Here is a 24,044-nt window from a genome sequence, read left to right as displayed (position 1 = left end):
AAACCCATTCCCCGGGTCTCATGGATCTATGCATAATTGCGCCTTGATTCTGGGGGCTATTCAAGCTTGATGCCCTTGGCGTGGTGAGGGAAGGATAGTAGCAGCACGGGCAGGAACAAAGGGGTCTCTACTCCAGAGCTGCTTGACAGAGTGTGTGTGTGTGTGTGTGTGTGTGTGTGTGTGTGTGTGTGTGTGTGTGTGTGTGTGTGTGTGTGTGTGTGTGTGTGTGTGTGTGTGTGTGTGTGTGTGTGTGTGTGTGTGTGTGTGTGTGTGTGTGTGTCCGTGCTCGGCTATGCTGTGAGTTGAAAGCGAGATGCTCTTCTCTGTGTAATGACAGATATTAGAAAGTCGATTACTAGGTTCTTACAGGCGTACACACAGATGCAAAAAAAACCACACTCGCTTGCTCCCTCACACCGGTCTGAGCCGGGGGAAGGCTGACGCGGCCCGCTAATCGATGTGTAATGGCAGGCCCTTTTGTGAGTGTGTGTGTTTTGTTAGAGTGGCTGAGTAAATGAGGTGGAATAACAGAGGCCCAGGCTTCGTTATTGTGCTTGTGTCTTGATGAACAATCATGGGGGCTAAAGCCAGTGTGGTACTGCAGCTCTGTGTGTCACCCGCTACCTGCTGTCCGCACCTTAACCTGCCTGTCTCTCTAACTGGGTCTGCCATCTTTTTCTCGAAAGAACTGTAGTGTGAGGCGGGAGAGATGCTCCAGTGACTTTCTCCACCACAAAACTGCACATATTGTTAGCTCGGTTCCAGACTTCTAAATCTCTGCATACACTTTCAATCTCTGTCACACAGGTTTGAAATATCTGCTCTTACTCTCATGAATGGCTGGTTTTGCATTTGAGAAACAACACAGCATGTCACGACCTTCATGAGTGACCCTGTCGATTCTTTTGAGGATTCTTACATCACTACTCAGTGTTGAACTTGGACGTGATGTATTTTTGGCGGTGTCTGCGTGCGAAGTTGTCGGGGAGTTTTTGTCACTTGTCTTGTCTAAAAACAGTCAAACGCCACTTTCCACTGTAACAAGCTTTGAATCGCAATGCATGATGGTACACATTGCTTGGATAGTGACCATCAGTTAGTTGCACACTACTTTTGACAATGTACATCAGAGAGTAAGTACAACACAAACAAGGATCTAGAAAAAAGGGAACAATGTCAGTAAGAGCAAACGATCAGCTTTGAGTCTGATTGGACACACAGGTGCTGACAGGAAGTGACCAGAGGCAAAGCACAACATTGAGGGCAGTTCTTGAGAGCTCTAATCAGTATAGAAACCATCTTATAAGTCGTCGTTATCAAACAAAAACCATCGTCATTACCATCATCATCATCAATAATATGGAGACCATCATCATTAAGTTAGTAGGTATTCATGAAGGAGCTGGGTCTTTAGCTTTTTCTTAAAGGTGCAGAGGGACTCTGCAGATCCAATGGAGTTTGGAAGTTCACTCCACCACTGGAGGGCAAGAAAAGGACAACCAAATTTAAAAAATCCTAAATGTGCAACAGCGTGTTGACTAGCTAGTCACTTTTTCAGAGTTAGCGCTACAGAAGAGAGAGTTAGAGTTAGCGGGAAAAACATGACAGGCACACGCCCTGAGAGAGAGGAGGTGAGAAAGGTTGAATGCAAAGCAGATTAGAAAAGGAAAGCCATGAAGAAGTATTAGGAGTACAGAGGAGAAAAGGGAGGAGAGGGAGGGAGAGAGCACGCCCTGCTCTTAATGCAGGACTGCTTTTTAGTATACAGTCTCAGAAGAGAGAAACACCAGAGCTCTGCAGCGCTAGCCGGCTCTCTGATTTCACACCCATTATCACCTGCTACAAAGGCACGGCAAGTGGAAAATGAAACCACATAGAGGGAGAGTGTAAAATAACCTGTTTTATTCTCTGTGTGTGTTTGTGAGTGTGTGTTTATGTCTCGCATGCATTGATAAGCTTGTGTTACACTGCGTGCATTTGCGCGTTCCGCACGTAAGGTCACGAGTGCTTATCGCCTTCGCCCACATTCTCACCCCTTGCAGTCTCTCTCTCTCTCGCTCTCTCTCTCTCTCTATTTATTTTTGTGCCCTTGTACGATGATTCTGAGAATAGACGGGAGAGATTTTGAGAAATAGAGTGGAAAAATGAAGACAACAACAACAAAATTAAGTTTGGGCTTTTTGCAGCTGCGCGCTCGCACATTTCCTCGGCTTGCTGTTATTTGCCCGGCTGATTCAATCCAGCAGCATGCCTTTGATGTCATTTGTCAAGGCCATGATCATGATGTGAGGATTGTGTTTGTCTGATGGATTTAGCCAAAGTCTAGCCTCTGCTTTTTTCTGCTAATCGTGCCCTCTGTGTTGTGCATACTTTCCTGGAGGGATCATTTTCTTTCTGTTTTTTCTTCTTACATTCTTCATTTTCTCTCTAGTGAATTGAGAGGGAGATTAGAGGTTCTTAGTGGAATACTGGAGTTTCCCTTAATGTGCTAAAGCGCTTAAAAATAGCTTTGAATTCTTTTTTGAAAGAGCGGAAGAATTTTTCCTCGTTTTTCCTGACTTCTAGTTCAACATTAAGTCTACCAGTGTGCAGAAATCTCCTCTCTGTAGTTTGGTAGAATGGCATTCAAGATGGGATTCTTATGATGATACATGATATTATTGAATTGTTATTTTTTTTTAAAGAAAATTCTAATGTCCAATATGTCTGTGCTTTCTTTTGCAGCGTGTCCCGCTGGTTCCTATAAGATGTCCTCCAGGCAGCAGGAGTGTTTCCCCTGCCCAGCCAACAGTGTTGCAGAGGAGGAAGGATCTGTAGTGTGTGTGTGTGAGGAGGACCACTTTAGGACCCCCCTGGACACACCCTCAGCGCCATGCACAAGTAATAAATACGTTTATATTTGGTCCTGTTTGTCTTCTCAATCTGCATTCTGTTACATATTGTTTTATAACAGCGTATACAACAATGAGTTCCTGTCTGACTAATTTGATTGGACAAGAAGAATCAGGTGTTCTGATTATCATCAATTAATTAATCAAGGAAACACACAGGCTACCAAAGAATCAGTAAAAATCTGTCTGAAGTCATAGACTGTGTATACAAATGAACAGCATTCCTCAGTCACCTCCCATTGAACAAGATGAAGCCAGAATCCCTCAGAGATGGATTCTTACATATTGGGAATTTTCAGCCGGACTCTGTGCAGTAGGGATCAGCGGGAAGAGCCGCAGTATTGACGTCAAGCTGCTTCCGCCGACGAAAGCAAACGATTAATTTTCTGATAAAACATCAAAAATCCCTCAGGTGGGTATAGTCCACAGTGGAAGAGCTTCTTGTGTCTGGAGGAGGCCATGGTTCATACTGCATCTATACTGCAGCCGGTCAGCAGGGGGAGGTCTAAATCTTTTGGCTTCACTCCAAGGCAGCTGTTGCTCCGTCCATCACAATACAGTCTGAGAAAAATGCATGAGAGAAAAGATTAGAGAAAAAGCTTTGTGTGCCTTGGCAACAGCCCAGTTTCAATCAAGTATAAAGTATGATTTGATACATAAAATTATTAAACTGTTGTTCCTTAAATACAAAATGCTACTTGTGGAGCTGTTGTATAAAAACCAGATCATACCAGAGGTTGTGCACTAAATATCAGCCCTATGATCACAACCCCGCCCGGCTGATATGCAGTACAACAACACTACCTAGCATGTGCTATTGCATAAATATCACTCAACCTGACATTTTGCATTAAGTGAGCGATTCCCTGCTTGTAAGCCAATCATTACCTCGCCAACCCATTCCGCCACATGGCTGCCCTTCAGGGCCACATTACCCCTGTCCTTCACCCTGCATCCTCCCATCCACCTCCCCCTTTTCATATCATCACCTCTTCGTCCGACCTGCACCCACCTCCCCACTTTCAGTCTCCCCATTTATCCTCATTCTCCCACCTCCAGCTCATCTTCATGGTACAATTTCAATGTCTCATCTCACCTGGCCATGAACCCTTCCCCTTCTTTTAGTATAGCATTCCTTCCTTGCAGAAAAATCCTCCCAAAGACTCGTCAGATGTTTCTTTTAATCATCCCAGATTGTCAGCCAGTCTGTCTCGAATAAGAGTAGAGATGTGACATTTGCATTCAGCTGCTCTACTGATAATAAAGTTGGGAAGTAATTCAAGAGTTTTTTTTACAGAAACAAACTTAAAGGTACTTTAGTATGCTCGAAGAAAAATCCCTTTATTTTCTCATTTCCCCTTTCTGATGCCTGTTAACATCATTCTGGTGTCTTGTTTCAGGAAGAGTTAAAGTGACTTACTTTGAAAGAACAGTTTTAGATATATCACAAAGAAACTCCGAGGCACCCGCTTTTGACCAGTTGAAACGTCTTTGCTCTCAACACTTGTGCATGTAAACTTTGAAAGAAATTTGGTTATTCTACATTATATCAAAGTGTCAAATGTTTATTGATTCAACAGTAAAGGCATTTTGACAAAGAGCTCCCAAAACTCTTATTTTAGTCAAGCAAACTATTATGTTCACATTTCTTGATTCCTACATAAAATCATTGTCTGGCAACACATGGCAAGGTTGATCTTCATCTTCATAAGGAAAATGTCCCCATGATTATTAACATTATTTTAAGTTTTATGGTGGACCTTCCCCTCCTCTATTTCACCTCGTACTATACCCACATAATTTATCCATCAAGGGCAGCCATTTTCTCTTCCTCTTAACCTTTATCCTTTGACCATCCATCCACCCTCCAACCCCCCTCGCACAGGGTCCACATAATGTATTCGTCCCCAAAAGCCCATTACCCCTTATTCTCCATCTTTTCGTTTAACCTCTTACATTCTCTCCATATTCCTCCACCTTTTTTCCCCTGACATTGTCGATGCATTTTCTGCCATACATCCATTATCCAACCCCATTCTCCGGACCACCTCGTCTTCTTTTTTTTTTTTTTAACCACATTTTGATCCCTGAATGCACATTTTCTTTCCTTTCTGTCTTTCTGTCTCCTCGACTCGGCCGCTCATCACTCTTGTCTCAGAAAACTGCCTCCTCGGATTTTCCTACCTCTTCATCCTTTCATCCATTTCAGCCATGCGTGTTATCAACCCCATCCTTTTCCCCCCTCTGTCAAACTGAAACCTCGTCCTTCTGTCCTCAAGCGACAAACTCTATGATCCCTTCCCCGGCTGTCCTAGCATAATCCGTTCATCCCTCACCTCTTACCTTTCCTCACCCCTTCCCGCATACCGAATACCATTCTTCTCCAATAAAGATGCACTAAAAGGCCAATAAGACAAAGACCATACAGGGTATCCCTATTGATTTCTGTCTATTGATATAGCTTAGTAATTAGATGGAGGAATAATGGGCTCCCTATCCCGGGAGTGCTCAGGGCAGTAAAACCTTAGGGTCACAAGGTCTGTAGGCTATGTGTGTGTTTCTATGCATAAACATTCACTTGTGTGTACACATATAAGTGTGAGTGTGTGGTCGTACGAGCTTTAATGGTCACTGGCGATGGGAAGGGTGTAATTACAGTATTGATCGCTGAGCTCTCTGATCCCTGTGTGATAACATTTATAGCAGCCTAATGACCACATTAATTACCCCATTGATTCGGTAATTATGATCATCCCCAGATTCGGCTAATCCTCCTTATGGTACGGATGGAGAAAGAGAGAAAAAGGAAGAAAAAGTTGATTAATCTAGAGTAATGGGAATAAAAGAAAGCGGGGATCTAAAGGGCTGGATTTGCACACCTTATTATCTAAGCAATTAAACAATAAAACCGCTGCTTAAATGTTTTCCCTTTCCTCCCAATGACTGTGAAGTATCCAAACACTCACGTGTTAAACATCATTTGAAGGCTAGCTATCTCTTTGAAATAGGAGTCTAAATTGAATCCTTTTCAGTCACTTGAAAAAACACACGGCTAACTTATTTAAAATGAAATCCAGCTTGTTCTCCAGACATGACGAATCAGCATCCTTGTTTACAGATTTCCCATTACAGCACAGTGTTAAATATTTCCTGGGGGCAGTGAAGAGGCAGGGTAAAACTTTGTGACAGTAAAAGGGAAATGTCTAAGTGGGGGCACAAATATTTCATGCATTTAGTTTTGCCATTGTGGAACTACTGCTGAGACGACTGCATTGGAAATGATTGTAGCCTAATAACTAAGTACTGCACGATGTTCGAAGAACCGTCTCTGCAAATGGATTTTTAAAACGGTGGGAGTCCTCGACTTCAAGTGGCATAATGATTTACATTTGACATAAGGAAAAAGACTAACATGAACTTTTCATTTGCATTGTTAACGTTTATGAAAATAGTCTAAAGTTTAAGAATGCAGGCTTGTATGTGCTTCAGCATATCTTTAACTTTAGGCTACAGGTAAATCGCTGTAATTAAACTTTTCTACACTGAAGCACACAAATGAAACATGTCTTTTTCAATATTGAGGACTTCTGGCCATTAAGGTAGAAGATACAGGCAATTAAAAGCTACCTAGCTTAACTCACATTTGCTATTTTACTATGCTAGCATATTACCTACAATTCTTTCCTGAAGGTTACCTGGCTAAACTCACGGGCTAGAATTTGCTATCTTTACTATGCTATCAAACATAGGCTATTACAGTCAAATTTTACTCCTGAAGGCTACCTAGCTTAACTCATGAGCTATAATATGCTAGCTAGGCCAATAGCCTACTATGCGAGCAAACATACTACCAAATTTCATACCTGAAGGCTACCTAGCTAAAATATGCTCACTATGCTAGAGTAATGGGAATACACATTGTGTATTATCATAACAATTCATTTGATCTCTATGAATGCTTCAGGCAGGATCAATAACAGCTAATAAGTAAGCTTTGGCTTATAAGGTTGGAAAGTGTTATCCAGCTTAGTTTAGCTGTTTGTTACCTTGTTTCTGCTAAATTGCTAAACATTGAGGCTTCCAGTTTTCATTTCTAGAAAATGTCAGCTTAGCCTTACTTTAAAATCACTTAAATAAATAAACGCAGACTCTTTAACTACAACTTTGCAAAAAGGGCACCAGGCTGAAAAAGAAGGGAAAGATTTGAATAAAAGGCCCAGCTGTGTCTTCATCAGATGTGTGTATGTGTTCACAAACTGAATGATGTCTGGGCTTATGTAACTCTCTGCTCCACGTGTGTCTTGGAGCAGGACGCAGCTGTGGTGTGTGATTTGCTACACAGCAACACACTGAGCAACACACCTTCACTTATTTATTACACAGCACATGCATACTCATATGAGTGAGAGAAACATATAAAATGCATCAACTTTAATATAAAAAACTGTATTCAGCCCCCATGTGAAAGGACCATGTGGGAAAACTCACAGGTCAGTCAGGACACTGACCAACTAATGAGTTACAGTCCTGTAGCCTGACATTTTACTGCCCTTTAAACACTTTTCTGTCATACTTTCTGGTTGATTTAAATACCTTTCCAGGGCTTTTAATTACATGCAAAACCCAGTTCATAGCACGGCTGTGTGTGCGTTTATTACAGACTTATTGGCTCTGAGACCTACAACTAAATCATGGGTGCATGATTGTCCTATCTTTAGCCTCACTGATTATATATGCACAGTTGTGCAGTTTGTAGTTCAGACTGTGATGAGTCTGGCACATCACAACACTCAGGTCAAATCAGAATCATGTTTCAGGGTAGCTAAAAGCATTCTCCGAGGCAACTCACCTTTATTTACTGACAGTAAGCGGAGGATTTGATGTATGCAGCATTGTTGACATCAGTTTATAATGAAAATAACTTGTTATCCATGCTCATGCACACGGATGTGAAGACAGACCAGGCCTTAATCCCATTGTGGTTTCTGTCAGTCTGTATCATCTCAATTCAGTACATTGTTTTTTTTTTTACTCCCACCGTCAAATCGTAATAGTACTGCTTGTGCTGGTGCATCACATTTTCTATTTCCCTCTCCCATTAAGGTCAAGTGGTTCCCATCAAAAACGGTCATTTGTTCACACCAAATCCTGGATAAAAAAGGATTATTGTGTCAGTGTCATGGTAATACTGAACGCACTTAGTCTATCAGTCATGAGGACATACAGTATGTCAAATATCATTTTTCTCAGACTGAGACCTCATCAACAAGAGGTTTAAGCCATTCAGGTAGCAATGTTGGAGCTTAACATGTTATTGCTTTTGTTTATCAAGGACAGCTCTATTTTCCTGAAATGTCCAATTTCATATTTATAGTCTGGTGTCATCAGCATATTGCTTCATATTTCTAGAATGAAATCCAATAACTAAGATCTACAAAAGTAGGGATGTCTTTGAGAGGGATTTTTTGTGCAGCAGTTGGACCTTAAAATCATATTTCTTACTTTTTTCCTTCTCTTGTCTCTCTAGGGCCACCCTCCCCGCCTAAAGACCTGGTCTACACCCTCAAGCAGTCCACCCTGATCTTGGAGTGGGCCGCACCATCCGACACAGGGGGCAGAGCCGATCTGACCTACAGTGTGGGGTGCCGTAGATGCGTCGCGAGGCAGTGCGAGCCGTGCGGGGCCAGTGTTGGTTTTGTTCCTCAGCAGGTTGGCTTGACGGAAAGAACAGTGACTGTGGTCAATCTTCTTCCCAACACAAACTACACATTTACTGTTGAAGCCTTAAATGGAGTGTCAGAGCTGCTGCCCAACAAGAGGTTCTACACCCAGGTCAACGTGTCAACAAGCCTGCCTGGTGAGTCCCGGCTTGATTTTTTGGTTTTAAATAACCATGTCACAAATTTACACATGACCGCTTGAAAAAGAAAAGTGCTTCTAAATTTTTAAATTACAGTGCAAGTTGACGCTGTCGGGAAATGAAAAACATCTTAGCAAGAATGAGGTCGCTCAGCATTTCTTGAAAAAGAGACGTAGCAAAATGTTTTCAAACTAGACAAAGCAGAGCTGCATCCCTTGAAGTCTCTTAAAAGCTTTGTTCAATTTGTACTGCATTACATGCCGACTAAAGATAAATTGCTGTGTTTTTCAGTTGGTATTACTCATAGTAGACTTACTCAACTGAATTGGCAGTTAAATAAGTTGGAAGTTGTATAGATGATTTTAGATTGATTGTTAGAGTTTAAATTCTGGCTAAAGTAAAAAGATTATCTTTACATGTGGGTCTGATTCCAATGGGATGTAATCTTTTCTAACCAGTTTACTACCATGCAGCCTAACATATAATCATGCAATCAAATATAAAGTAGACTCTCTGACGAGTAAAGCTTTGTTTTATAATGGTACATTCAGTTCTTACAGAGTTAGGGGAGGCAGCTGTCCATTCTGCAGCATATAGCTAATCACACTCTACAACAAAGTATCTACATACACACGCATATATGTGTGCAATCTTGCAGGTGCTTTCATTTCATTAATAGATGTATGTACAATCTCTAGCACAGAGCCACCTTTGGATAGGTTTGTAATTTAATACAACATGCATACAACCACATGCACAGTATCGACTGTAGCTTATTCTGTATTTATGTTTATGGTAAAAGCAACACAGACTGTCCCCTTACTGAGAGTGTGCATGTCACTGCAGTCGGAGCAAATCTCATTGTCAGTGGAGGTGATCTCATTTCAATCAGCAGAAGTCTTTAGCTGGAGGCTTAAAAAAGCACTTTGCCAAGTAGCCTCGTCAGCCAGCACTATAGCATAGCACTACATGGAGGAGCTCAAGTGTAAGAATATAAAGGAAAAACATTTGAAAAGGAAATGCAGAAGAATACATTATGGCTTGAATTCCAAAAAAAAAGCATATATATACATTTACTGGTCATACCTACTCTGCATATGTTTGTTTCATAAGAGGAGAGAGGGTATAATGTGTTGATCAGGGAAGCAGGTGATGGAGAGACACAGAGAAAGTTAGGATGGCAGAGTGTGTTTTTTTGCAGCTAATTAAAAATGAGTACAGAGAAATGTGCTGAATAATGAATGGAGAGTTGTTTGTCAAATCAGAGTGCTGAGATGGCAGCAAAACTTAGCACAGATTATATATAAATGATACATGGTGATAGAGAAGACCCTCTCAGTTTTAGGAAACAGGAGCTTTAATAAAAAGATGCACTAGTCATTTTCATATATCTGTGGTGTGTGCTTCATGGCTAAGATTCTGCCTCTGGTTGTAAAAAAGGATGATGGCTGTAAGTAGATTGGTGTTGAGGGTATTTATAATGAATGTGTGTGATTCTCATTGGCCCAGATTTTTTTGCTGTAGATCAACTGTAAATGTTACGTAAGTGCAACATCTGGACCACACGGGGTGAGTGTAAGGCTAAAGGAAAAGCTTTATGGGCGTGGCATGCATCAGCAATCTGTATCCCACAGACACTCTGTATCCTTTAATATTTAGTTTCCCCCCTCTTAAGTCATCCCACATCATCTGAAAACATCAAAATGTCTACTGATGCTAATATGCCTAACATGCTAAAACTTAGCAATCTTGAAGCTCTTGGGTTTTTGTTTAAATTGAAGACATGAAAATATGATCCGTCTGTGAACTCACCCCAGGCTCATCTGAGATCAGTTGAAATCTATGTCTGCTAAAGCCCACACTGCTAACATGCTACATCTTAGCTATCCTAAGCTTGCTAGCTAAAAAAATAAAAAAGGTTAGGTATACTATGTTAGAAAAGGACAAACCTTAGTGATTATTTTTCCCCGTCCACACAGTTCTTTCAACCTCTCTTCCTTTTATCTCCCCTTTCCTGTCTGTCTGTCTTGTCAGCAGTTGCCATGGCATTGATTTGAGGTTATTATGGGGTATTAGGGTGTGAGTTGTCCCGCTAACCGTGTCATCCAGAGGGATTGGACAAGGGGTTAAGGGAGTGTGTTTGCTGGGGTTTTGGAGGACTTTGTGTGTCAGGAGGGATTTAGACTGACATTTGGTGTGTGGTGTTCAATGCTGTCTGCTTGTGCGTGCATGTTTGTGTGTGTGTGTGTGTGTGTGTGTGTGTGTGTGTGTGAGGCAGAGAGATATCAAGAAAGAGGCAGGGAGACAGCACTTTAAAAAATGGTATTTGATTTTGAAATGTGCCTTGGCTTAGCTCTCCTGGCTTCACCAAAGTCATGTCAGCTTTTGTTCAAAGACCGGTGCGTTCTCCACGTGACCAGCAGAGCGTGGTTCAGATCAACAGCTGACCAACTTAAGATCACCTGAACCCCGGCTGCTGCCAGGTGTCCTCGATGGACAACTCTCCCTTAGGATCAAGAGGGAGTAGAGCTGTTTGAATGCTGTGTGCACTCGGGTTAGAGGGCTGAAAATGGGATTTGGAACCTGCTCAACCATATCAGACATGTGTTCCTCTTTAAAGTCTTTCTATGCGATTTTTCACTCTTAAATATAGAAATCAAGTATATCCTCTGAAAATAACTCTGTGAGTCATGACTGTCTACAATGGGTGTAACACCCGAGTCCCACTGTCTGTGATGTTTTCAGAGTTTTCAGAGTCCTATCTTCACTTTGTTTACATCGCCAGGACGGCCGGCTGACTCCTCCCCTCACGTATAAAAGTTGTTTAATTGAGGGACTAGAGAAAAGAAGAATAACATACTGTACTCACTGCTTAACTGTGTTTCTAGATCACGCTCATTTCAGGTAAATTTACATGCAGTGTGAAGATACGAGCATAATAAAGATCACTAGCATTAGCATGCTAACACAACAATGCAGCGCGAGTTGTTTTGGTTTGCTCCATCTGCTGGATCAAAAAAAAATCACATATAAACTTGAGATAGATTAAACACTTGAGTTTAGACACATGTTACTGCTGCCTGCTGGGTTGTAGGGCCAATCTTTAGTCAGCCTATCGGCCGTTTTGAATAGGCTGATACAGTTTCATCAGCTTTTAATCATTAATGTAAAAGCAGTGAATGCTCGTAAACACAATGACATTAATCCGTATTTGATGCAAAATCATTAACACTACTTCGACTCTACATCGCTGCATTCGTTGCCATGGGAGACGTCTAAAACCATCAGAGAAACAAGGACAGACCTTCACCTTTTTTTCCACTTTGGCATCTATTACCTTTGACTAAATCCATCAGGACTCTGTGCGTTGTGTAGTGATGTATAGATCGTCAGTAGGAGCAGCTGGTAATGGTCATGAATCCTTTGCAGCCAGGTCAGGTAGCAAAAAAACAACCATCCCTGCACGGACCTCAACCTTCTGTCTGTACATGTGTGTTCACCTCCACACCGAGACTGTTCACCATCAAAACTCACTGACCTTTATTAGATCTGCAGCAGGGATTTGGAATAAAGCTAACACATACCTGCGCGCACACACACACACTCCCCCTGTCTCTCTTGCCACCTCATCATCTCTTTATTACTTATAGACTTTTTTTTTTTTAGATCCTCCTCCCCTCTGTGTCCCGATCGCTGCTTTTTTTACCCTCCATTTCCTCCCTCATTTCCCCCCATCTTATCCCTTTTTCTGCTCTCCCCATAAACTCACTATTCTTAGCTGGTAATTTCTCTCTCTCTCTCTCTCTCTCTCTCTCTCTCTCTCCTCTCTCTCCTTTTCCCTTTCCATCCACAACCATTCTCTTCGCTATCTTCTCTTTCTGACATAATCGGTGCTGCCCCCGTTTCCACCGCATCTCTTTTCTTTCGTCCCCTCTACAACTCTTTCAACATCTTCTTTCACTCGACTAGTTTGTTTTTTTCTGGGCACTGTAAGCCTGTTACCTGCGGGTGGTGTGGTTTTAGCGGGCAGCTGGCGGTGAGAGGTGAGAAAGCCTGAGGATTTAAGGGCACGGTCTTAGTTGTGGGAGGGGAAGGTGCTAGTGGGTGCTATATTACGGCCAAAACCACACAGATGCACACACACACACACACACGGGGGGGTCGATTTAAATCCACGCATGCACTCAGATTTTCTTTCCTTATGGGTGAAAAGAGTCTGAAGCAGCATTTTAAATCGAGTGACACCAAAACCCCCCTCCCCTATTAAAACCAAATTTAATGGAATATTTCAGAAGCATTTCCTCAAACTTCCACATGTACAGTGGAGGAGTGCATTTCTCCCAGACAGATTTGGGGTTTTTATCAGAATACTCCAGGCCGCTAAGGCGAAGGGCGGGAGGGAGTTCTGCATGGTGTGTCAAGGATGGGAGGATGGATAAAAAGACAGAAAGAGAGAGAAATGTGAGGGGAGTTGCGTGAGGAGATGGGGCATGGGCTCGGTAAATGGGGGATCAGTTTTGCCCTGGGCTCATGGGGCCCCCTTATCCAGCTGTGGATTAGGGATGCATATATATGTGTGTGTGTGTGTGTGTGTGTGTGTGCGCATATTTCCACATGTGCACTTAACCATGCTGGCATGCTATACGCTCCTTGCATCACTTCATGCTTGATTTGTGTGTGTGCAAGAAAGGATAATGACATCTTGCCTCTGCGTGGTTCCATGTATGTATGTTTTGTGTGTATGTGTGTGTGTGAGATCAAAACACACTCGGGGTGAATGTCTCCCCCCCCCCCCCCCCCAGTGGTACATCCAAAGCGCTTTAGCTGAGGCAGAAAGGAAGGGAGGGATGTAAAGATGGGGTGGAGGTGGAGGGTCAGGGAGGAGGAAGGATTGGCATTTCAATATCCTGAGAGGATTACTGGTCGGGCTTTAGATGGTCGGTCCCCGCAGAGCTGCACGGGCCAGAGAGATGGACGCATAAAAGGTGGAGAGGGTAGAGGAATGAATACAGAAGTGGAAGGCGTGAGGGGTGTAGCATTGTGAGCAGAATGTCTTCTGAGTTCAGGGGGAGAAGGAGTCACAGGCTGTGGAAGAGCAAAACAAAAGTACACAGTATAAAAAGTGTTTGCATACAGTAGAAACTTTTCCATGTTAGTGTAGTTTAAAAAAAAAAAGTATCTGCATGAGGAGAACATTTGCATGTTGTTGTGGGTGGATGAAAGTCAGGAGAAGAGGTCTGGAGATGAATCGTAGAGGAACATGAAGAGTCAAAGACAAGAGAGGGCGAGGAAAATGTGAGCCGAGAAGCAGCAGAAGGAAATATTGTGTAAGGAATACAGGAGGATGAGAACGGTAAAGTTAAAGAGAAGCAGATTGTACCGCCTTCTGCTTCCTGCGCTGATTAAAGTCAAAAGGAAGCAGGATGCAGCAGGATCCGGGTATCAGTGCTGGAGGAAGTTCTCCGATTTTTTTTTTTACTTCTGGATGTTAAGCACAGTTTGAAAACGCTCTGTTATTACTCCACTCTCGTCAACAAAACCTACATTTAATATGTTGCTATGGTTACGTACGGCTAAATGTACCTTTTAAGATAACTAAAGTCAGGGTAGTTATTAGACAGAAAACGCACTGAATGGATGCAAAGTGAGTTATGGATATTTAAGAGATGATGGGAAGAATGAGAAGAAGACAATTTAACCTCCTCTGACTCTGGTTGTTTTAAGAACTCTGGTTCCTTTTTTAATTTTTTTTATTTTGGGGCTTTTGGTGCCTTTTAATGGAGAGATAGGACAGTGGATAGAGTTGGAAATCAGGTGGGATTTGAACCTGGGCCGCTCGCTTGGAGGACCAAAGCCTCCATACATGGGGTGTGCACACTAACCACTGCGCCACCAGCACTCTGTTCCCTGAGTACACACACTCTATTTGACTGTTTGAATATTTATAAGTTGAGCATGAATTAATTCGGCGTCGCACTTCCACCTCATCCTGACATGAAAAAAAAAAAAGTCAGGTCATATCTTATTCTTTTTTTTCTTCTTCCCATACTTTCTCCTCCTCCTCTTTTTCTTTGTGTCACTTACTTTCCAGTTGCTCTCTACTGTCACACCCCCCCCCCTCCTCCTCCCTCCTCCCCTATGGAGGCGTTTGGATCCTTCTTTGCCTCCTTAATTAGAAGTGATGGGAAGGTGAGGCTTCAGCAGGCACCAAATGAATAGAGTCATCAAGCTACTTTTCAGGACTATAGCCCAGCCACTTAAGACTCTCTTTCAGCGTGTGATGGGAATTTTAATTGCCTACCTCTTGGCTTATAATTGGAGTCTATGAAGAGGCACTCTGAGGGTCTTATTTTAGTGTGTATGCTCCTGTATGTGGATTTTTTACAGGCTGCTTTTTTTTGTTGTTCTGGGAATTGTGGCGTTCAATTACAGGAACATAAACAAAGCTTGGAGGGGAAAAATGTTATCCTCCATAATCAGAGTATTAAACAAAGCTGCAGGGCTGTCTTTGATGCACATTTGTGTGTGTGTGTGTGTGTGTGTGTGTGTGTGTGTGTGTGTGTGTGTGTGTGTGTGTGTGTGTGTGTGTGTGCCAAAAATACTCTCAGGAGGGGGGAGAGAAACAGGTGAAAACACAAACTCTCAGAGGCTAGAAAGTTCAAACTTCAAAATCATCTATCCCCTGTCATTCTCCCCGTCTGATTCCTTTTGAGGTCTTTACCATGCCTCTGCTGTTGAGAGGGATCTGGGTTTTGTGTTTGGTGTGTGCGTCCCATCTTTTGTTTTTTTTTGTGGGTTTTGTTGCTGGAGGGGGAGCAGAGGTTTGACGGCGTCCTGCTGAGAGAGGAAGTTGTGCAGGGGATGCAGCTTGTCTCTCTGAATGACAGCGTGCTCTGATACAGCAGTGGGGTGGCTGACAGACAGTTCAGCTCATCAGACCAACGACGCACACACGTTTACAGATCTCTGTCAGCCCGTATGCCTTTTACAGTATTTCTAAACATGCAGGTGTATATTTTTCATAAAACTGTGATGCTCCCACACAACTTCCATTCAAGTTTTGACCACATTAGACGGCCATTTTTTAACCCCGACTTCTCTCTGTGCTCATCTCTGCTATCCTCTTCACATTGTCCCAGACATGAGGAGCATCCGAGCCCTCTGATTATTGACAATTAAAAAAAAAAAAAAAACACAACCCTGAACTCTTTTTTTATGAGAAAATGCTTAAAACTATGACGGAGGATTAGGGCCACGTTAAAAAAAAAAAAAGAAGAAATTTTGAGATTAAAATCGTACATTTACAAGATTAAAGTCGTAAATTTACGAGTTTATTCTTGTAAATTTACGACTTTAATCTCGTAAATTAACGAGTTCGAGACCAGCCTGCGCGAAAATGATGGAAGTAGAACTCTTAAAGTCTTTAAAGAATAAAAGAATAAAGTCGTTATTTTAGTCTATATCAGAAGAGCAGCAGCATCCTGTTCTCAAATGACAAACATGGAGCATCTTCTTATAAAGGTTCTCGTAAATTTATGACTTTAATCTTGAAATAAAAAATAAAAAATAAAAATTAACGTGTCCCTAATCCTCCGTCGTATAAAACAATCTGAGAACAACAATCTGTAAAATAAAAAGCTGCATTATTTCGATCACAGTATTTGTTAACATTTCTGTTTTTACATATGAAACACAATAAATATGCAGGAATATGAAAGATATATAGTGTAAAAAAAAAAAATGGTGCCAAAGAAAACCTCTTAAAGTCTTTGTTTAGAGGGGCTTTTAAAAAAAATGTAGCATACATCTTTTGATGCAAACTAAGATACAGGGACAAAGGTTTGCATCTTTGTCTGCTTCTAAAAACATGCAGCGGCACAATTTAAAATAATCTGAACTATCCCTTTAAATTCATGTTCTCAATGCTTCCTCAAGCACTACATTCTCTAAATAAAGAGTGTAATACATAGGATTGATCGCCTCCTTTCTCAGATTATAATGGAGTTGACTTGATGAAGTTTTTACTAAGTTAGCTGTAAATAATATAGACTAGAGACGTGAACGTGTCTGCATGCATATTCTTTTACTTGCAAGCCTGTCAGAGCAGATACTGTTTCCTCACCTTCTTATCCAATCACCTGCAGGAGGCTTGGGTCAGCTTCACTCGACGTGTATGTGTGTTTTTGTGCGTCTGCATGTGTTCTGTGTTTTTATTTGTTGGAGGCTCCGGGCGGACGTTGCTTGGCTTGACGGACGTGTCCTGATCAAACCATGTCTCTGCCTCGAGGCTGCAGCACACTGGGCCTGAAGAGTGTTCAGAATCAGTCAGTGTGCAGCTGTCAAGAGCAGTTTAAGTAAGTCGGCTCCTAGTCGCTCTCTCCCCTGATGGTAGTGTGGGTTGCCAGATTTGACAGATTTTGTAAGCACTCTAAAGCTTTAGCCAAAAGGTAAAAGGTGTTTTTTTTCTTTTTCTCTATATGGCGCTCTTCACTTACCACACAAAGATGATTAACACCCGTTTGTGATCTTTCTTTGATTGTGTAGAAATGTTTCACCAGTTTATTTTCAGCTTAACTTCAGAACCCGGTGGGGTTTTTTTCACAGCTGGATTCTGTAGATCAGGCTATTTAGAATATATCACACAGCGAGAGACTCTTTTTTCCTCCCTTCTTGTTCGCTCACTGTTGTGTTCTGCCCACCCACCTACTGACTGACACTTTTAATCAATCCATCACTGAGACTCTCCTCTACGCTAAAAACATACTCACACACATGCTCGAAAAACCTTGGAGGATCAAGCTCCTGCAGCATATAATCCTGCAGTTTAGATGGAAATGAGCCCCGTCCAGGTGTCTTCCTTACATAATCCCTCTCTGACAGAAAAACATCCACATTTGTTTGGATGTTTTTTCCAAACCTCTGATAAAAATTATTTCTACAACAAATTGTACCTTTTTCTTGCAGCTTGCTATGTTTTTGCTATTTGGTTGTTTGGTGCAGATCAGAATAATTGGGTAAAATGTAACTGACTAGGAGATTAGTCCCATATTGGAACGTCCATAATAGCGTTATCGTCACTCTGTTATATAATTATTGTAACAGTGACCTTGGAAAGATACCTACTTCTAACTAGATCTCTCAGCTAGTTTGACTCACCACAACGCTGCTTCATGTGACTCCTCACGGTGGCACTCACAACATAAATCAGAGAAACAAGAACCAATGTGATTTGGCCAAAGAATATGTGGACTGCGTTTTTATTGTTGCTATAGTAACAATAGACATGTAATTTCGCCTGCAATAAGCTTCATATGCCTTTACACCACTATAGCCTGTAACCCAGCAACAAAACCAAAGGGTCAAAACACTTGTTTCTCTTTTTTTCTTTAATGCTGCATATTCAACCAATCAGAAATGTTCATTGCTGTAAGCGTACTCCCTAAAGCATTAAACATGCAATATGTAGAATTTATGACAATCTTTACATTAAAATATCAGCCTTAAATAAAAATGTTATATGTCTTTTTTTGTTGAGTATAGCCTACTTACATTACCTCAGATATTTCTAAGAGTTATCAAAGCAAGAGAAATCTGCAGTTTTATAGTAGAAACAGGACACGTCTTGTCGCGGCGGCCACCATGACAGACAGAATCTTTATTGTTGCCGTGGAAAAACCAGAGTAGCAGAGAGAACTCCCATGATTCCCCGCCAGCCTTGACGTCACCTTTTTTAAAGCCCTCTGGCGGCGGAATCTACATATTGTTTTCTTCTCCTCCTGAAGTCCTCGAGGACTTTACTCAGGCTCTGGTCCCAGCTGAGAGAACTAAAGTTCTTAGTTCTCGAGGAAAGGTCCTGCTGTGGAAACGTAACTTAAGCTGAAAGTTAGCAGCATTGAATTCTGGCTTACGATCGTCAGGTGTCCGTCGAGTTAAGCATCATAGAAAACAACTTCAGTACAAATAATGTGATGGTACGTACTTGAAAATAACTCAAGCAGCTACTCGTCCGTGGGGAAACTTTGGTAATTTCATTATAGAAATATATGCATGCAAACCCACAATCCACTGGGATTTGGGCCCCCGACAGAAATGCTCGTGGCGGTAAGTGTAGAACCAGCCCACGGGACAGCAGCGCCAAAAGAAACATAATGTTCCCACTCCCCTGTTGTCAGTCACAAATCGTCACACCATGCGTTTAACCCTCAGGTGGAAGCCGGTGGTGCTGCGCCCGCCTGGGAACTCAATCTTCTTCCCCATTAACCCTTTGAACACGAACACGCCTGACAGATACGGCTCTCTCAATCATCCCAGCATACGACTTGTAGCTTATCTCATCTCTTCATTACAAACACTATCACTCTTTAATATGCGTGGGGCACATGGGAGCGTGTAAAGTTGCACATGTGAGAAGTAGAAGAATGAAACCCCCCCCCCTCCTGACAAGATGGATGTCATCTCAGCGGAGGCACCAACAGGCCTGCTGGGGACAACGGATTCCCCTGAGAACAAAGATGAGATGGAGATAGGGAGACGGTGAGGAAGTAAAAAAAAAAAAAAGTTAGAATGAGTCCAAAATGTTGAGCCGTGCTCTCGCCGTGGCCTCTGGGGAGATCAGCTCCTCTGCCTGTCTCCTTTGATAACGACACAGAGATGCCAGTTGTACCTCAGCTGCCTCGGTGCACAGAGATGCAGCAGCCTACAGCCATGGCTGCCATTTTCTGCCAAAGTCTTTTCATAGATCTACCTGCCATGGAGACCTGAGCATACAGCTGTCACATCACCGCCAGTGTGTGCATGATTGGGACGCAAGAACCAAGTCTGACTAGGAACTCAAAGGTCCTCGTGGTTAGCAAAGAAACATGCCTTCAAGCCTTCACTTTTATTACTTTTTATTGTCATCATGTCTTAACATACAATACACATATTTTATATTCAACATAAAGATGACAATATTTTACATTTCAAGTGGTGTAGTTTCAAAAAGGTTGTGTCCCCCCAGTGATGTGGAAATTCTAAAAAAAAACACTTACAATACAGAAACATGTATTACAGTTTGTTTAAAGGCTTTCTATGTGATTTTTCACACTTAAATATAATAGAAATCAAGTATATCCTCTGAAAATAACTCTGTGAGTCCTGACTGTCTACAATGGGTGTAACACCCGAGTCCCACTGTCTGTGATGTTTTCAGAGTTTTCAGAGTCCTATCTTCAGTTTGTTTACAAACCACAAACCACAAACCTCCCCTCGTGTATAAAAGTTGTTTAATTGAGGGACTAGAGAAAAGAAGAATAACATACTGTACTCACTGCTTAACTGTGTTTCTAGATCACGCTCATTTCAGGTAAATTTACATGCAGTGTGAAGATACCAGCATAATAAAGATCGCTAGCATTAGCATGCTAACACAACAATGCAGCGCGAGTTGTTTTGGTTTCATGCTGGTGCTCAAGGGCGACATCTGCTGGATCAAAAAATCACATATAAAGCCTTTAAAGTAGCTTGAAGTAAAACTGAGGTAAGCTTGGATCTGTGTTACATAAATTCATATATTTTTCCCTCCATCAAGGTTTTCTTCCCTTTCTCTACGATATTTAACATCTTTAGGAAGGGCAAACAAACAAACTAGTTATATAAAATGAAAGAATAAAAGTCAATTAAAAGAAAAGAAGAAGAGTCAAAGGAGAAAGAAAACAAAAAAAACCCACAAAAGAAATAACCTAGGTGGTGCTCCCCTAAGCCTCGATTTTTGGTTACATTACGATATAGTATGTTACATTATGGTACCATACGGTATCATGATAACATAGCTGACTGAACCTCAAGCTTCTGACCTAGAAATCGATTTTGTGTTCTGATTTTTTTGGAGTATCATAATGACTGAATTAGGTGTTAAAATACAGTCAGTCAAAAAAGAGAATAAGGAGAATATTCATATTTTCATTTCACCAAAAAGAATCTGAAAATGCACTTGTGGGACAGGTTTGCCGTTTGCAGCTTACTAAACTAGATTTTCAGTTCCCACATATTTTAAACATCATACTAGTTCAAGTAACATGAAAAGGAAGAGTACTTTTCCGTTTGTCTCAGGGGTGGAGAAACGTACCCACACTTCAGATTCTGCTAAAATGAGACCTTATAAGCAGAGTGAGAATCTATAAAAAGCTTAAATGGCAGCCGGCTGTGGTTTGTACTCACAGTCTGTACTGTATATGTAAGTTTAATCACAGAGAGGAGCAGCTGTGTGCAGCCTTTTGGCCATTTCACACCAAACTCCCTCTATTATAGTTCATCTTGCGGCTCTCATCATTGTGTCCCTTTTGAAGTCTATAGACCATTATCTGTGTCAGGGATTGGTATGTGTACAGAGAGGCTTTCATACTGGATCTTATCAGAAGTCTTGTATCTTGGTGATGAGTGTCTGTCAGTGGGTCCGCTGTATGATGAGGCTCTGGAAACGTCTGCTGCGTACTTCAGCAGCAGAGCTGAGAGGCTTATTGCCCACAAGGCCATCACTTCTTCTCTATTACTTGTGAAAATCATTGTGTATTCTTGTGTGTTTGCACATGTGCGAGTGCTGAAGACATTTCAGATGGCAGTCGGCATTGTTTTCCTCCTCCTTACATAAACGGCGCCAAACCCAACACTACCCACCATTTTCTGCCATGCTCGTTGCTTGGGTGTGTTGAATCCTAGATGCGCAGTATTTTCTGTTGGGTCTTATAGACCGATTCCAGCGGACGGTTTGTAGACGCTGACATATTTCACAGTAATTCAACGTAGTCGAGCGAACATCGCAGCCCACAGTAATGCTAACGTTAGCCTAGCCGTTACCTTGCGAGACAGCGCTACTCGTTTAACTATGCTAGGCAGTTGCAAAATAGTCAGTGTCAGATAAGAAGATTCCCCAGTGTAAACGAAAACCTACCGTGCTGTTTCCATTGGGAACAAAATTCATTTCTGTTGATATTCTTGATCCACTGCTGGCGCACAGCTACGTCTTCCGACCGCCCGGGGAATCTATGTAAACCATACGGTCTCAAGCAGGGACACTCTTCGTGAAGTAAATGTTTGTGTTCTGAGCACTCGTTTTTTTTTCCAAACTTGAAATTTGCCGCTGTTGTTGGAGCAGCCGAGAACTGCACAAGTTCTTCCCGAACCCGAATAGTTTTACAATTAATAAAACACACAGAAAGAGGGGTTTTTTTTTTCACTTCTCCGGACAGCTTGCATTAAAATGCGCTAATGTTGTAGGAAGAGGTCACCGCAGTGATGGCAGTTTGTCAACTTCCGTTTTTTCTCCGGATCGGTGTTAGCATTTAATGCTCAGCACAACATTCTTGTATGTCCTGTTCTCAACATAAAACCCTTGTTCCATATCCTTTTCTGACTTCCCAATTCCTTTTAATTTTTAAAAAAAGTAATTCAGCACAGACCTCTGCAGACCTTGGGAAATGTCCCTACCACTTGAAAATGAAACATAGTGAAACATCAAACATAGTGTTAATGTACATATTTCAGGTTCAAGGTTGTCTTTATTATCCCTGTGAGAGGGCAATATGTCTCACACTCAGCAGTAAAAACATACAAACATCCAGCTAACAATTAGCATACAACATAAGGACACTAAAAAGTAAAAGTCCAATTCCGATTCCGATTTTTTATTATTTATTATTATTATTCATTATTGTCCCACAAGGGGAAATTTGCATTGCAACAGGAGCACACAGAAGACAAGAAACATAAGGACAACATCACCATAAAACATAAACCAAAACGAAAAAAAAATAAAAATAAAAATCAGAACACAGCAAAATATAAAACCAAATAAAAACAACACAATACAATCAGTCAGCCCACACCAGAATGGAAATTCAAGTTATTAAAGTGCAAAGTGGAGGTGTGCAAATGTGCAATTCAAGTGCAAAAAGAGCAACAAATAGCTCATTGTTGTTTAACATATTAACTAAACTTGGTAAAAATGAGACCTGTAGTCTTTTTGAAAGACTGGACAATGGACAATAAATTCAATATGTAAAAAAAAACAGATGAAAAAGCAACACAGTTAGTTGTTTAAAAAGAAAAGGACAGCAGGGACAAATTAATTCTTTGTTTCTTTGTCCTGTATGCTGGCAGGCTGAATCTGCGGCCAATCAGAAGCAACTTGGACAAAGGATCACTGCAGTCAGCCAGGATTGACCTGGCCGTCTTCAGAGTCCTAGCTTCAAGTGTGAGAGGTCAAACAGTGACGAACCTGCGATTTTACCACACACTTAAATCACAATAATATCCTGTGTGTTCAGAATTTGTTGAGTTCGGACAGTTTGCACATTGCCACTGTGTCAGATGTTATAGCCCTCTTCAGTTCAGCTGCAGAGGTGGAAATACAGCTTAACCTTTGTATAACTTTCTATATATATTTTTCAAACCTTCTGGAGCTTGTATGTGATTGTGTATTCATAGAGACACCGTGCACACCTGTGTTTTATGTGTCAGATTGAGCTGTGTGATGTGGAGTCTGGAGGCATATGCATAATTCAGAACAGAAAGAAGGAAAGCGTAGCTGCAGGAGTAGATGGTGGAGCGGGTTGACATTGTGTTCCTGGTCTGGAGTGTTACACTCAGTTCCTCTTTCTGTTTGGAAGGCAAACGCTTTGAAAGTCTGTGTCCCTTTTCTTTTGAACCATCATTTTACCACCTGTGTTTGTTCTTTTTTTTTTCTCTCTTTCTCAATTTCTTTAATGCTGTGGGAGTAATTGCTTTACTTTCTAACGAGCCTGGCTGCAGTTTGCTTCCTCTAAACTTTCTAATGAATGCCTTCACAGAGTCATTTATCATTAAGAATCATTTATCTGTGAGTGTTTATTTACATTCCTGTATTCTGTGCATTAGCATTTTTCTTTGTTTACCGCCTGAAGCTACCCTATCATTTATGTTACATTCAATGTACTTGACATAAAAAAAAGAATAACTTAAAGCTTCAATCAGTGTTTGTACTTACTAAATGGCATCTTTTGAGGTTGTTTAGGTCCTGACTCATCCTGACTCCCTTTTTTTTACATAACATTAAACACATTCTGGTTTAAAGGCCACATTATCCTCCTTTTTAACAAGTTTAAATAAGTCTCAGAGCTCCCTAAAACATGTGTGTGAATTTTTTTGTTCTAAATCCACTCTGATCCTGTATTTGATCATGCCTATAAACCCCTCTATTTCAGCCCTGCTCAGAACAGGCTGTTTCTGTGTTTGTACCTTTAAATGCAAATGAGCTGTGTCTGGCCACGCCCCCTCTC

At 41.5% G+C, this 24,044-nt stretch overlaps 1 protein-coding gene across 3 annotated transcripts in view; it reads left to right on the top strand.

The window, feature by feature from the left end:
- Window positions 1-24,044, top strand: part of LOC109997830 (ephrin type-A receptor 7-like) — a 173,439-nt gene that overhangs the window by 104,364 nt on the left and 45,031 nt on the right. For all 3 annotated transcript variants that reach the window (XM_029280889.2, XM_065947839.1, XM_065947840.1), the window contains exons 4-5: window positions 2,725-2,880; window positions 8,419-8,748. In XM_029280889.2, the coding sequence (XP_029136722.2) occupies window positions 2,725-2,880; window positions 8,419-8,748 (486 nt within the window). The remainder of the gene's footprint in view (window positions 1-2,724; window positions 2,881-8,418; window positions 8,749-24,044) is intronic.

This window comes from Labrus bergylta, chromosome 19, assembly GCF_963930695.1.
Source record: "Labrus bergylta chromosome 19, fLabBer1.1, whole genome shotgun sequence".
NCBI classification, from domain to species: Eukaryota; Metazoa; Chordata; class Actinopteri; order Labriformes; family Labridae; genus Labrus; species Labrus bergylta.
Note: the sequence above shows the minus strand (reverse complement) of the source record. Positions and strands in the feature narration are given on the sequence as shown.